This window comes from Fukomys damarensis, unplaced genomic scaffold (assembly GCF_012274545.1).
Source record: "Fukomys damarensis isolate Sample0158 unplaced genomic scaffold, DMR_v1.0_HiC HiC_scaffold_19, whole genome shotgun sequence".
Taxonomy (NCBI): Eukaryota; Metazoa; Chordata; class Mammalia; order Rodentia; family Bathyergidae; genus Fukomys; species Fukomys damarensis.
In genome coordinates this window covers 17778869-17793697 of record NW_022900931.1, presented here as the reverse complement: position 1 = coordinate 17793697, position 14829 = coordinate 17778869, and the positions used below count along the sequence as shown (strand labels likewise).

Genomic DNA, 14829 nt, shown 5'->3' with positions numbered 1-14829 from the left:
CCGGGTATTTAATTCAGGACCTTGTGCTTACAAGGCAGGCACAGTGCCACCGAACTAAATCCTCAGCCCACCACTGAGCCTTTTGAAAATGTTTTTATTTTGAGAAGGGTCAACTTAAGTTGCCCCCAGGTGGCCTTGAACTTTTGATTTCTTGCCTCAGCCTCCTGGGTAGCTAGGATTATAGGCATGTGTCACTATGCCTGGCCCAGCCACTATTAATTGTCTAGGTGCCTGTAATTTGATGTAGCTGCTTCTCAAATTATGAGGAACTTAAATCACAATATAGTGTTCCCCATTCCTTTCAGTAAAAACAAGTATTTCGGTGCATACTTCTTTTAAAAAGCATATATAGAACATGTACTATATTGAAAGTATTTTAAATAAAATGCTTCATATGAAACCATTGGGAGAGGGGAATTCTTCATGCCCTTGCTTCAGGTAAGATTGCTGAGGCTAAAAAAATGGCATAGCCTGTCCACAGTCACACCGCTGGTAGTGCTAAGAGCTTAAGTCAAGGATACACCCATAAACTTAAAATATTAATTATGACTCCAAATGCATTTAATACCCGACCTGCTGAACGTTGCAGCTAAGCAACCCGATGCCCGTAGGACACAGTACCAGGGGACCTGCTGCTCCCTGTTCCTCTCAGTGTCACCCGCAGAGCGCAGACCTGTGTGTCACTAGGCCAGGACAAGATCTACATACAAAAGAGCCAGAGAGACTGGAAGGAAAAAAAAAACGGAAACAAAGATTTTGTAAATAAGGAGGGGAAGGAGAGGTTGAAGGTTGGAGAGGGAAATAGGAACAAAAGCACCAGTGAGATACATCGTGTACACACAGCCTATGATGAATGTGATGATTATGTATATCCAAAATGTACCGATAAAAAATGTTTTCAAAAGATTAAACAAAAAGACAAAATCTTAAAAGATTCACTTGCACAGTTCAGAGTGTGCTTCTCATTGGATGTCTGCGCTTTTCCAACCTTACAGGTCAAGACAAAACTGTAAGTCAGACCATGGTAAGATAGGGACCAGGTGCATTTTGCAACCAGGACTTTGAGATCTAACTGAGTGGCTCTCTGGTGTCTTATTCCCTATGCCATTGTGTAAGCTGTTAAAATGTAAATGTGTGGATGAAGTACTAGCTACACCCTTCGCCAGGTGTTTGTGTTTTTCATTTATTCCTCCCTGAAACCTATTGTGTTGTTGTCATCTCTGTATTATGTTGGGGAATAAACTCCACAAGGGCTCAGCAAGTTGAATAGGTGACAGTGACAACCAAGCCCCAGCTCTGGCCTTTCTGAGCCGGTGACTCATGTGTTTTAGGGGACACGCATTGCCACGTTACCAGAAGGGGCCGGTTGTGGGATCAGATTAGGGGGAGCAGGCGTCCACCCTCGCTAGGCTCCATTTAGATGTGAGGTTCTTTTCCTGCTTTTGCCCACACAGTGCACCCCCATGGCTTATATAACAGCTGCAGGGAGCTTTAATCCAACAGCCGACTCCCATGGTTCTGGTGCAGAAAGGTCTTCCCCGAGGTTCTGAGTTCCTTTCGCATCACCTTGATGTTCTTGCAGCAAAGTCACCTCACCTTGTTGGTTTAGTTCCCACCCCTTGCTGGTACATTCCAGGAGCCTGAGGACCACTGACTTTGTTCCCCACTCTGATCCTGAGGAGTAGGAAAATGCCTGCTCTACTTGTTAGTAAATATTTATTAAACTAAGGAGTGCTCCTGTCACTACTGATAAATGGCACCTCAGTTTTGTCAGTTTGCTTTCTCGTGGCTTCTGCTGCTCAGTATGAAGTTGCCCTCACTTGTGTGCCAACCCCACCGTGTGGACAGGGTCCTACAGAGCCTCCTGGCAAGATTATCAGGAGCCCAAACCTCCATGCCCCACTAATTTGGTTTGCGTGTCTTTTTGTTTGTTTTGGTTTAGTTTTCCAGGCAGGGCCTCATTATGCAGTACGTAGCCCTGACTGGCCTTGAATGTGTGATCCTCCTGCCTCAGCCTTCTGAGTGCTGGGATTACAGATGAGTACCATCACCCTGGGGCTTTGGGTGTCTGTCTTTCCTTCAGTCAGTTGTAGGCACTGTTCTTGTGGTAATAAACAATGCAGTAATGTTGCAGAGTAGTTTTTGCAGTGCAAAGGTTGACTTAAAAGTGATCCATGCTGGGCATGGTGGCACATATCTGCAATCCCAGAGCTTGGGTGGCTGAAGTCGGAGGATCACCAAGAGTTTAAAGCCAGCCTGAACTTCATAGTAAGACCCTGTCTCAAAATACCCACCTACCTCCCAAAAAAGTGGTACTTAAGTTAAAATGTGTACTTTGTACAAGGATAGATATGTGGAACAGAGTAGGAGCCCAAAGTGAACCAGAATTATAATCATAATAAGGTAAAAGTTACATTCAAAGAGGAAGAAAAACATATTATTGAATAAGTGGCACTTGTCCAGCTAGTTAATTATTTGAAAAAGAAATTATACCTTTTCCTCCCACAAAATTTCCTGCATACTAGACTGGAAACTTGAATATAAAAATGTAGCTACAGAATATTAAGACATTGGTGGCAGTTACAGGCTGTGCCTGATCCCCATTGAATTTGAGATTAAAACCGGTTTTGTTACAGATTAAACAAGATTTCAACAGTGATATTCTTGCCTTCTAACTGACCTTGCTTCTTAATGAGATTACTGCTTTTGCTATTTTAAACAATTTCAAGGTGAAATACGTATAAGGTAAATTCATGGGCTGTTAAACATGTGAATAAAGAGGCAGATTGGAGACAAACTGCAGTATTAATACTTGGCCAAACATCCTTTATTTGTGTTCCTCTGTCCTTGGAGGACATTCAGTCACGCGGATCCAAGTAAATTCAGCACTGCAGTTCTGTTTTGTTTTTTTTAAGTGTTGGATCGTTTCCTTCCTAGCCAGCTAAACATGCTCTTCTCGGCCAGCTCATCACACCCACTGAAAGTAGTATCTGAGTTCCTGTGACATCCTCTCCTACTTAAGCCCTGAGTTGTGCTGTTCAGTTGTCCAGCAACCCATGTGGTGTTCCTGAAATAAGACTGATAGATATTTCTAGTGCTTAGCACCTTCACAGAATTCTGTTACTATTTTTAAGCTATGTGGTATTCATTATGGACTTAAATACAAAAGAGGAATATGTGTGACCTTCTCAGAGACTGTCAAGGAATGTCACAGTTTTAAGTAAAATTGGATCACAGTTAATGCTGGTATTTGATAGGTAACACCTCGCATCTCCGGGAGTTTGGTTCCAAGATCCCCATAGATACCTAAATCCAAGCATCCTTAAGGATATTATATAAAATGATATAGTTTTTGCATATAAGCTACACATATCCTCCTGTATACTTTAAGCATCTTGATTACTTATAATACTGAAAACAGTCTACATACTAAACCTGTACCTGTGTACCACAATTGCAGATTTTTTCAAAAAAATATTTTTGATGTGAGGTTGATTTCACAAATGCAGAATCCCTAGACGAAATGACTACACAGAAATGAGAAAATAGTTTCTAAGTATTCCCCAACTTGGAATCGGTCCTTCCAAGCACTGGCAAGTACTCCAGTTGGGTTGCATAGAACTGAGTGAGAACCCATTCAGTCCCAAGGAAACTCTTAAGCCCTCACCAGCAAGCCTCCTGGAAGTCACCTTTTGAGGCTCACCAGCAACTCAGCATTCTCGCCCCTGGGGACTCTTGTTATTCTCACTTCTCGCACCGGAAGCAGGAGCTGTTTGGTGTGGCAAGCCAATGTCAGTAGGTCAAGTTCACTTACTGGCTAACTCTTCTCTGTGTTTCTCCTCCCTGCTGGCCTTGCCTTCCTCCGGCTCCACTCCAACCTGGGCTGCTTCACCGGATCCTTTGAGGCCCATTCCCGAACCCAGTGACCTACCTTTTCATGGTTAAGTTAACCCCTTCACCTGTGTGCTCCTGCACTAGATCACACTGCTGTCCTCAGCGGAGGCATTTACATTTGAAAGTGAATTCCAGCATGGATACATTACCGATTATCTTGTTAACAGCCCTAGAAAACCATAGAGGCCAAGTCTTTAGTGGTGTTGCAAAAGGAAGGTTATCTACTTTTTAATTAGCTTGTAAATTATAGGCTTCCATAGTAGAAAGGAATATCAAAGCAGAAAGGTTAGTTAGATGCATTTAAATAGAACCATCTCCTCTTACAAGAAGATCTAGGACTTGCTGAAGAACTGACTTATTTCTGAAAGGGAGAATCTTTTGGTTGGCTTTTTTTTTTCCTCCCACTATTAGAGAACATAGAAAATTGTAATGCTCTGTCAAGATTAGTTTATTTTTATTTAAGAATTTTATTTATGTTTTGTTTTGTTTTGAGACAAGGTCTCACTTTGTAGTTCAGGCTGGTCCTGAACTTACTATGTAGCCCAGGTTAGCTTTGAATTCAACAGTGATCCTCTTGCCTCTGCCTCTTGAGTACTGGAAAAATAGTTTATTTATTCATGCAGAATTTATTTTGGTGGTGGAGGCAGAAAAGCGATGATAGACAGTTGAAACTGAAAATGAGAACTCCAAGATAAGAGAGACTGAGGTGCAGGTTTGGATGGATGAGACATACTGATACTAGACACTGCCATCCGTCAGACTTTCCCTCTTTCCCCACCAAGACATCTGAATTGATCGGCGCTAACCTTAGCTTTCTGAGCTTCACCAGGAGCTCAGGTCCTGCTCTAAAGCGAACTCACATCCTCAGTGATTTAAACCAAATCTGAAATTGTGAACTGCAATGATACCTGGACAACAACTTCCCAAGGCTGCTTTGGGTGTAGATTAGTCTCAGTCTGTCTCTGTCTACTGTGGAACCACGACTGCTTCCTAAGAAATCTTCAAGCCTACATGTTCTGAAACTCAGTTATATCGTGCAAATTGGATCCTGGTGGAGGACCTAACTCCAGGGTGAAGTTTGTGAGGGTTTTAGCCAGTTGGTGCTTAGCCAAGTTCTTTTTGAGTTGGATTGTGCCACACCCTGGGTATTAACACCTGCTTTTGTGTTTATAGTCTCTGGCTGACGAACTTGCTCTTGTGGATGTTTTGGAAGATAAACTCAAAGGGGAAATGATGGATCTGCAGCATGGAAGCTTGTTCCTTCAGACATCCAAGATTGTGGCAGATAAAGGTAGTCTTAAATTATTACTGCTGTTACATATTTCTTTATGATTTGTGGTGCTGGGTATGGAGTCCAGGACCTTGCACATGCTAGGCAACGTACACTCTACTGTTGTATTAAACATTTCTTAATTAAGTCATTTTGAAAATTTGGAAGTTATTTCAGTGACTGTTAACAATCAAATGTTCACATCCCATTGAGCTGTGGTGTTTTTGTTCCTTTTTAAAATGGCCTTACTGAGCTATAATACATATAACAAAACAATCAAGTGTTCGTGATCTGTTTTAGTAATTTCAAATTTTCAAATTTTCCTTCTAATTCATTCTCTTTTTAATCTAAAAATTTGTTTTTCTTTCCTTAGGAGATTCTGCTTTTCATTCCTAATATATTAAGTTTACATTTGCTTCTTAATAGCCAGTAACTAGAAATACATTCATTAGCCAAAATTGATCCTAGGTAGGTATCATTAAGAGAAAATAACCAATTGTTACACACAGTGTGGCTTAGTTTGGTGTCGACTATGTTTTTCCTGTGTGCCACTTTTCCTGCTTCAATCCCTAGAAACTCGTTAAAATGTGCAGAGCCAGTGGACATTTTCTCACTGGAAACACAAGGGAAAGCTGATCAAGTACTCACATTTCACGCTGCTGCACTAGTTATCTTTGTTTCCAAAACGGGTTTTTTTTCTAAGAAACCTATTCATTTCTTTAAAAGACTTCCTGTCTTTTGGTACAGGTTTATTTATATTCAGACCTCTGGCAGGGCCTACGCAGATGTTCAAGAGCCGAGGGCAACCTCCATTTCCCACTTTTCCCAGCCTCCTCCTCTCATTTCTTGCCTGAAAATGACTGCTCATCCTGGTACATTGAGTGGCAGCAGTTTCTTCTTTAACTGGTAGTGGTAGTTTGGGTGCCTTCAAGAAAGTATTGATAGCTGCTTTTTACGGAATCATTAACATTCTGAGTACTGGGGAAGCATTTTCCACGCTTTAGCTCATCTGGCTTCATCTTCACAGCAGCCCCATGAGGTGCAGACAGTTTTCCTTGTTACCCGGGAGAGGAGTGTCTAAAGTCACATCACAACCAGTTTAATTATATAACTCAACTATGACTGCTGCACATAATGACCACACTAAATTTTCAAGTCTGTATGTTTTGAAAAAAGAGACATTTCCTTCACAAAAAAGATAGATAGATTCTTCAGGGAAACTCATAGCTAAAAAGTGAAGAAACTCTCAAAATATTAAATATTAGCACTCTATGGTTTTAGTTTCTAGCCAAAAGCAAAGTGCCTTCTTTCTCCTCCATAGATCTACATAGCATCGTATACCTAGAAGCAATTTTAAATTGATTTTTTATTTCTTTTAGTGCCTGCTTTTTCATTTTACTGAATTAAGAACACAAATTGATTTTTTAAATTTTCTGTTGGAAGTCTATTTACTGGATTTCCTACTCACTGTCAGCATTTCAGTATTATTAAAAATCCAATGAATTTCTTAACCATACACACATAATTTAGGGTCGACTTTATTTCCTGACTTCTTTTTCTGACCTAATCTTAGTTGGGTTACTTCCATGTAACTCGAAAACAAAAGTAGCTGCAGGAGTATTGTACTTCAGAATCTTTTAATATGGAAAACTGTTTATGTATTGTGTAGTACTAGGGATTGGACTGAGGGTCTTTGCAATTAGCTACGTCCTCAACCTGTTTTTATTTTTTATTTTGAGACGGTCTCCCTAAGTCATCCAAGCTGGGCTCATATTTGTAATCCTCCTGCCTCAGCCTCTCAGAGTGCTGGGATTACAGGCCCACATCAGCAGGCCCAGTAAAAAATGTAATTCTTAAATTCTAGAAGCTCATTTTCTGGTTAGGCTGTAGAGCGCTTTGAATACAGCATATTTTGATGGAAATGGACATTTAAGGGTTGTTTTTCTCTTTCTTTTTCAAGATTACTCTGTGACTGCCAATTCGAAGATTGTGGTGGTCACCGCTGGAGTCCGTCAGCAAGAAGGAGAGAGCCGCCTCAACCTGGTGCAGAGAAATGTGAATGTCTTTAAATTCATTATTCCTCAGATCGTCAAGTACAGTCCTGACTGCATCATCATTGTGGTTTCCAACCCAGGTATTCTTACTGCACTTTCTGTCTCGGTCCTGTCCATCAAGTTCAGTGTTTGAGGGCCTTCTCATGTTTTGGACTTCAAATTAGTCCCATTATTCACTCAAAGCAGTGGTTCCCACGTCTTCTGTTTGCTCACAAAACAAACAGGGTGCCAGGCCAGGTGTTCAAAATATAAGGATAGTTTTGTTGATGATGAAACTTCATCTTTTTGCCTTATCTGGCTTTTTGTAGAGCCATAGGGCTTTAATACTTCATTTAAAAAGGTTGTTTTGGGAAACAATATGGAGGGAATGAATGATTTAAATGTGGCTTCAATTTGTAAGAAACATTTTGACCTATTTTTTTGGGAAACTCATTCTAGCATCCTTACCTCTAAAGTCTTTAGAACCTGAATCAAGACTGAATTTGAAGAGAACTCAAAAATATTACTGTTATCAATTTGGTTTTAAAAATAATACAGACAAAAGTTGTTAATGACAAATGTAACACAAAGACCGCTTTCCTTGCTAAATACTTCTGCAGAAAAACCATTAAAATTTATTACTGGAAATGATGCTCCTTCTCTAGCTTTTTTAATTAAAAATTATAGGAGGCCAAAGTTTAGGACTAAGCTTCTGTGTGGAGCTCCAACAGACCAGGCTAAAAGCCAAAGTGGAGTCACTCATGTCAAGGCTGAAACCAAGTCGTTTATCTGCCATGATAAATCAGGAATAGGGAGATAACAGCCACATTTCCCCAAAGGGCCAGTTCAGTTGACATGCTGTTTAATTCTTGCAAAAGAGGGAATCTGAAATTCCCCATATTGACCAATCAGTTTCTAATGTTTTGTTCCCACTTTAAAAGAAAGTAACTTTGAAACAACCAATTCCACTTTCTGTTCTTTTGTTTCTGTTTTCTTCATCCTTTATGTGTTAAACCAAACATTTCTGCTTAGCCCAATACAACATTTACTTTGTTTTATGGACAAAAGTATCCCCTGGTTCTAGGGAAAAAAAAAGCCAATTAAGATATTTAAATTGTGGCTTTGTCTTTTGACAGCCTAAGTGATTAAAATTCATTTTCTTTCACACTTCTTTTGTTTGAAGTCAACAGTGTTGTTTGCCATCAAACTTATTGTATGTTGGTGAGTGTGGGAGTGCTATTGCTGAAAGGTAAAACAATTTGTCTCTGGTGATACGTTAGGGAAAGACAGAATGAAAGAAGGGACCCCTTGCAGTTTATTAAATATTGAGAGTTGAGAACCAGCAACAGTGGAAATTATTTTGGCATTATTCTTACTCTCTACACACCTAGATTGGGGCTTACTAAATCATTTAGTCTTATATAGAAATATAAATCTGGGAGATAGGTATAGAATGAGAAGGACAAATAGCTGTAAGTTTTTGCTTCCGGAGTCTCAGGCAGATGTCACAAACTGATTATTTAACTTGCAAGGGAGAGCTCCGAAATCGAATTTGCCAGGGAGTCACCACTAGTGAATCAGATTTGTCAGGGAAGCGAGATCAGCTCGTCGAAAGACCCTTAAAATATCTTGCCGGGGTCTGTAGGTAAGTAGGGAGGTGGAGACTGCAGGATTGATTTCCAGCTTCTCACATTCCTTTCACTGATTGACTGACTTAATAGTACAGAGGGTTGAATGCAGGGCCTTTACACTGAGCTGCATCTCCAGCCTCTGTGCCCCCTAGGTTTTTATTTTTAGACAGGTGGACCTCTGTGGAGATGTGGGGTTGTGCCACATGGAAACAAAGGATACAGCATAGATCTCCAGTAAACAGAACATTTTTATGCCTCGTGGATCACAGTAGTTAATTGAACAATATCTCAGACCCAAGGAAATAAATATTTCTATTGTTCTGGCCACATCTCATATGGGAATGCAGAAGGAGGAAGCTAGGGCAACCACTAATTGAAATCAGTTTTGATTTGCTTACCTGTATTTTTTTTCTTAAACATTTAGTGGACATTCTTACATACGTTACCTGGAAACTAAGTGGATTGCCCAAGCACCGTGTGATTGGAAGTGGATGCAACCTGGATTCTGCTAGATTTCGCTATCTTATGGCTGAAAAACTTGGCATTCATCCCAGCAGTTGCCATGGATGGATTCTGGGAGAACATGGCGACTCAAGTGGTAAAAAAAAAAAAAAAAAATTTACCAGGTTCTTATGGTCTTGCTCTTTTTAATTCTTGATTTTAAATTTTATGTTTATGCCCTTTAAAATAGTATAGTTAGTTCCTTTTTCTCATTTGCTTCACCATTTACTCCTTTTTACTCTCATCTCTTTCTTATTAATTTCCATATTAAACTATACTGTCTACCATGAACTGAAAAAGAATTATCACACAAGCAGGATCACTCCGATTTCATAGATTTTATTAAGGATCGTGAACATCCTCAATTAGCTTGACCTCTCACACCTTGTGTACTGAAGAGTTTTATTGTTCATAAGCAGCTTTCCTTCATGGCTGTTTTAGCAATACTAGGCTTTACTTACGCTTTTGCTTGTATTTCCTGAGTCTTTCATGTTCTACTCCAAAGGTCCCTCAGGGATACATAATCTAAGTTTCAGCATCCAGGTCATATAACTGTATTTGTAGCCCTTTAAGTAACCCTTATTTATTTATTTATTTTGCATTTTCAGAATTATACTTTATGTGGGTATAATTCTACTTTTTGAGGTCTTATCCAATTTTTTTAACTTTAGAAGAAAAAATCTTATATTAGAAAAAACAATAAGCAGGAGGAAAATTTAAAATTTTTCAAATCAGAAGTTTAGGATGGTCCTAAGCTAGACTCGTGATTTTGTAAACCAAGAAACAGTTTTAAAAAATACCATATTCCTTGTAACTTTGACACATAGTTTATTGTGTGCCGAATTTGTTGAAAATTAAAAGGTCAGACATGTTGCCATTTCAAAGCAGACCTAAGAAGAAATGTCCCACAAAATGGCATACTGTGCAGGGAGTCAGTCACTTATCATTGGTGCGGTACCAGCTGGGAGTCAGTAACTTGTATCAGAGGTGAAATCTGAACTAAGATTTACAAAGCAGAAACACCTCAAATGCTTGCCCCCCTCCTTTTCCTTTTTTCTTACAGTGGCTGTGTGGAGCGGAGTGAATGTAGCAGGTGTTTCCCTCCAGGAACTGAACCCAGAAATGGGCACAGACAGCGATAGTGAAAACTGGAAGGAGGTGCATAAGATGGTGGTGGAAAGGTAAGTGGAAGGGAACTTGATTTAGAATGATTAATGTGCTGTTGAGTTAGGTAAAATTATAAACAGTTCTCATGGCTGCCTGCTCATAAACTTCATTAGTACGTAGTTATCTTTGGAAGCATGCAGGATTGACAGATTGGTCAGATTTGCTACGCCAGCCTCTCTAGGGAAAGCAAATATTTTCTCTGTAGAAACAGTTGTAATAAAGGTAACTAGAGCTGAACTCAGAATTAACTAGTGAGAAGGATGTTCACCTTCCCTTCCATCTTTGGATAAGGTTGATTTATCCTAAAAGATTAAAAACATAAACCTCCTAAGTCTCATGGTGGACTAAAGTACTGGAGGATGGATTGTTGAAAGTATTCAACCTGTTCTTACCTTTCCTCTCTCAACTATAGATGTCCCCACACCCTTTCTTTGATAAAATATTCAAAATAAATGTTATTATTGGCAGGGAATTTTTGCAATAAGACTAACTGCTATCTCAAATGTCGAACAGTTTTATTTAGTTCAATTTTAATGATTTTTTTTAAAGGAACTTGACCTGTGTATAAAGAAAAATAATTTTTTTAAAGTTGAAACAGTCACTAGAATTTCAATGACCATTATCCTGTTTTTTTTCTAAATGAGAAAACAAGGGCTCATTCACTGCATGTAATGTAATCTGAAGACCTTCTGGTCAGTGGCCGAGTACGTTAAGTCCTGATTTCCTGATACTCATGAGAGTGATTCCTGCTACTTGTCAGGTATCAGTGCCTTTGTGAGCTGTGAGGTGTATAATTTGTACTCTTACCTGGAAATCGCCAGGTAGGATATTGTCATCACTTCTCAAGTTAGCTGATCGTGCTATTAGGTGACAATGGCAAGGGGGACCTCACAGTCAAGGCACATTTTGTTCTACTTTCATTGTTTGCTTTTTTCCTTAGTTGTTTGGAAATACATTCATGTAAAAGTTACATTGATTGGAAAGTGCACATTCTACCATATGACTTTACAGATACTTATACAGTTAGCTGTTTAAATTTATCAAAATATTTGTGTGCTGCCTGCATGTAGTACTGACAGCCTTATACTTTCTACCTGTGGTGTTAGACACTCCTCATTTAACAACCAAGTTCTGTTCCTGGGACTGGATCATTACATAAATGGATTGCAAAATGAGGAATTATATATAGTCTATTCCTTACACTATTCAGAGCAAAGAAAAAGTCAAAGAAAATGCCAAGTTGATGACTTTGCTTTTCCCCTTTCTTGCAGTGATATATTGCAGAACATAAAACTACAGCAACAATCAGCAAAACTTACAATACTGTATAAACACAGTGTACTATTCCCCCCTTCCAAAAAAAGGCTTTGAGGCTCTAAAAACAAGGTGTTTTGAACTGTCAAAAAAAAATGGCATGTTGTAAATCCAAGCAGCAGGTCATAAATCTGAATAGCATGGCTCAACCGTACATTTTAACAGTCGTTAGTCAGGTCGGTCCTTCAGTGAAGAATATTTGTATATTCATTTAACCCTCATAAAAATACTTACGAAATAGAAAACACCGTTACTTGAAAACAACACTGTGGCAAAAAATGTTAACGATTTGCCCAAGTTTAACAGGCAGTAAGGAATCGAGCAGGAGTCAAAGCCAGGGAGTCTGGTTTCAGTGGTCATTTATGCTTTATTTTTTCCTTAGTGCCTATGAAGTCATCAAGCTGAAAGGGTACACCAACTGGGCCATTGGCTTAAGCGTGGCTGACCTCATTGAGTCCATCTTGAAAAATCTGTCAAGGATTCATCCAGTGTCAACCATGGTGAAGGTAAGAAACTAGTAAAACGTCATATGATTCCTAAAGTACAAGGTAAAGTTACTCTCCGCAGTCATTTCTGGGTCTCGGCACTTTGTGTCAACTTAGTCCCCTTTCCATGGACGTCTAGGACAAGAGCCCACGCATGTAGAAGCTGAGACATTGGTCATTTTTTGTTATTCTTCCCTGTATACAGTGTATGATCGCTTGAGTGCATACATGTTCACTTTAAATTGGCATCATGAGCTGTCATTTGGTTTTTTTTTTTTTTTTTTGTACCGGGGATCAAACTCGGGTCCTTGTGCTTGCAAGGCAGGCCGCCGAACCGCTGAGCTAAATCCCCAGCCCTATCGTTTGCTGTTCACGTGGCCTTTGCTACCTTAGCAAATTTAGTTTAATTCAAAAGCTATAGAGCAAGCACACTAAATGATGAAGGTGATTTAAACAAAAGTAAAATTGTAGTAAGGTGACTCATTTTTCATAAGTCATTGCTGAAAGTGAAAGAGTAAGGAGGGAATGCAGTACATTAAAAGAAATGCGTAGAAGAGAGCGGTGCAGAAGATGTAGAGGTAAAATGTGATTTAGATGTTTGTTTTAAAATATTTTAGAAACTAAAACATGGCAAAACTTGGTAACTGCTGAGTCCTAGAGTACATACCTAGGAATTAGTTTATTCTGCTTTTGTAAATATACAAAACGTTTTAAAATTACATTGAAGTAACTTGTTTAATATATCTAAATAATCTGATTAGTTGTGTGGTGAAATTGACTGTGGGAATAAATTACCTTATATAAACTGGTAAAGTATTTTAGAAACTACTACTCTTAAATCTTTTGTACTAGTGGCCTCCAGTTATTAACATCTCCTAGGTGGACATAACCTGTTGTTCTCTCTACCTATTAAACATTACCATCTATTTACTCTTTTTTTTTTTTTTTGGTACCGGGGATTGAACTTGGGTCCTTGTGTTTGCAAGGCAGGAGCCAGAACCACTGAGCTAAATCCCCGGCTTACGATCTATTAAACTAAAAATCCATAAGAAATTTAAGGATTCATGGAAAGTAATCCATTAAGAGTCACACGTGAAAGTCACTTGAAAGGTTCTGTCAAATTTTATTAAAAGTTTGAGGAGTTCTGTCAAATTTTACTAAAAGTGTGTTCAAGTGGAGAGTATTTTTCACTAAAACATATTTGGGATAATTCAATACAATCATTCTTCCAGCTTTCTGTTCTTATCACAGTATATGTTGCATACTTCCTGCATAAAACCCACTTTAAAGCATAAGGTACAGGAGAAATAGACCTGGAGGTGATGAGAATCTGGTTAGAGAGGGTGCATGCATGCTTATCAGTCCCTGGAGTTCTTTCTGTTCCTAGCTGTGCGATCAGTCTTCCTGAGTGAGGCTTGCCATGTTCTTAAGTGCCTTCGCTGCTCCTGCAGGGCATGTACGGCATTGAGAATGAAGTCTTCCTGAGCCTCCCCTGCATCCTGAATGCTCGCGGATTAACCAGCGTTATCAACCAGAAGCTGAAGGATGAAGAGGTTGCCCAGCTCAAGAAAAGTGCGGATACCCTGTGGGACATCCAGAAGGACCTGAAAGACCTGTGACTGCTGCATTCCAGGCTGTAGAAGTCGAAAAACTACCCTGTGACTAATCCTGAGCCTGTAGCCTTCATCCACATGCATGGGTCCTACTTTGCTTCTTCCTTAATATCTTGATAGGAGCTCACAGAATCAAAGCCCGGGCTGGTTTAATGCTTGCAGTATGAGCTCTTGAACAAATAAAATTAACTATTGCAGTGTGCTTCTGTTTCTGGGATTCCTTCTTTGATCGTGTCTGAAAGATTTGAGTCATTATTTCCAAAGACTGCTCCCACATGTCATAAATAACCCCAAATTCCAAAGCATCTGTGCTGTATCATGTGCCCTCTTAGCTCTGACAAATCTGGCACAGCAAGTTCCCTAATCTTGTCCCAAGAGTGCGGTCACTGTTTTCAGGCTACAGCTGAAGAAGTCGCAGTGGGTATCAGTTATGTAAACTATTTTTTTTGGCACCAAGGATCGAACTCAGGTCCTTGGGCTTGCGAGGCAGGCAGCAGAACCACTGGGCTAAATCTCTGGCCCAGTTATGTAACTTTTGCAAGGAAGTTCATTTTACTTCTCTAAAAGGAGTAACTTCTCAAAAAAAAAAAGCTTTGTATAATTGGAATGAGTTCTGTTGCAGAGAAGTTGAGGGAGGAAAAATAATATTTATGTTTGATTCCATAAGCATTGAAAATTGTCAGGCTGCGCGCGCACACACACACACACACACACACACACACACACACACAAAGGCTATATAACTTTAAAGTTCATGGGGTAGAGTTGAGGGGAAGCATTAATTGTGAGCTCCAGGCGGGTGGAAAGGACCATAATGAAGTATAATTTTTCTACTTTTTAGCTTTTAATCTCTGTGTACATGTTGTTTACTATTTTTTCCTGGATTTTGTATATGTGTCAGCTTTTTTTTTTTTTCTTTTT

At 39.4% G+C, this 14829-nt stretch overlaps 1 protein-coding gene across 1 annotated transcript in view; it reads left to right on the top strand.

Moving 5' to 3' along the window:
* Positions 1-14110, top strand: part of Ldhb (lactate dehydrogenase B) — a 15894-nt gene extending 1784 nt beyond the window's left edge. The window contains exons 2-7 of the mRNA XM_033766277.1: positions 5068-5185; positions 7125-7298; positions 9253-9426; positions 10393-10510; positions 12193-12316; positions 13747-14110. Coding sequence (XP_033622168.1) covers positions 5068-5185; positions 7125-7298; positions 9253-9426; positions 10393-10510; positions 12193-12316; positions 13747-13914 — 876 coding nt within the window. The 3' untranslated portion in view covers positions 13915-14110. The remainder of the gene's footprint in view (positions 1-5067; positions 5186-7124; positions 7299-9252; positions 9427-10392; positions 10511-12192; positions 12317-13746) is intronic.
* Positions 14111-14829: the final 719 nt, after the last annotated feature.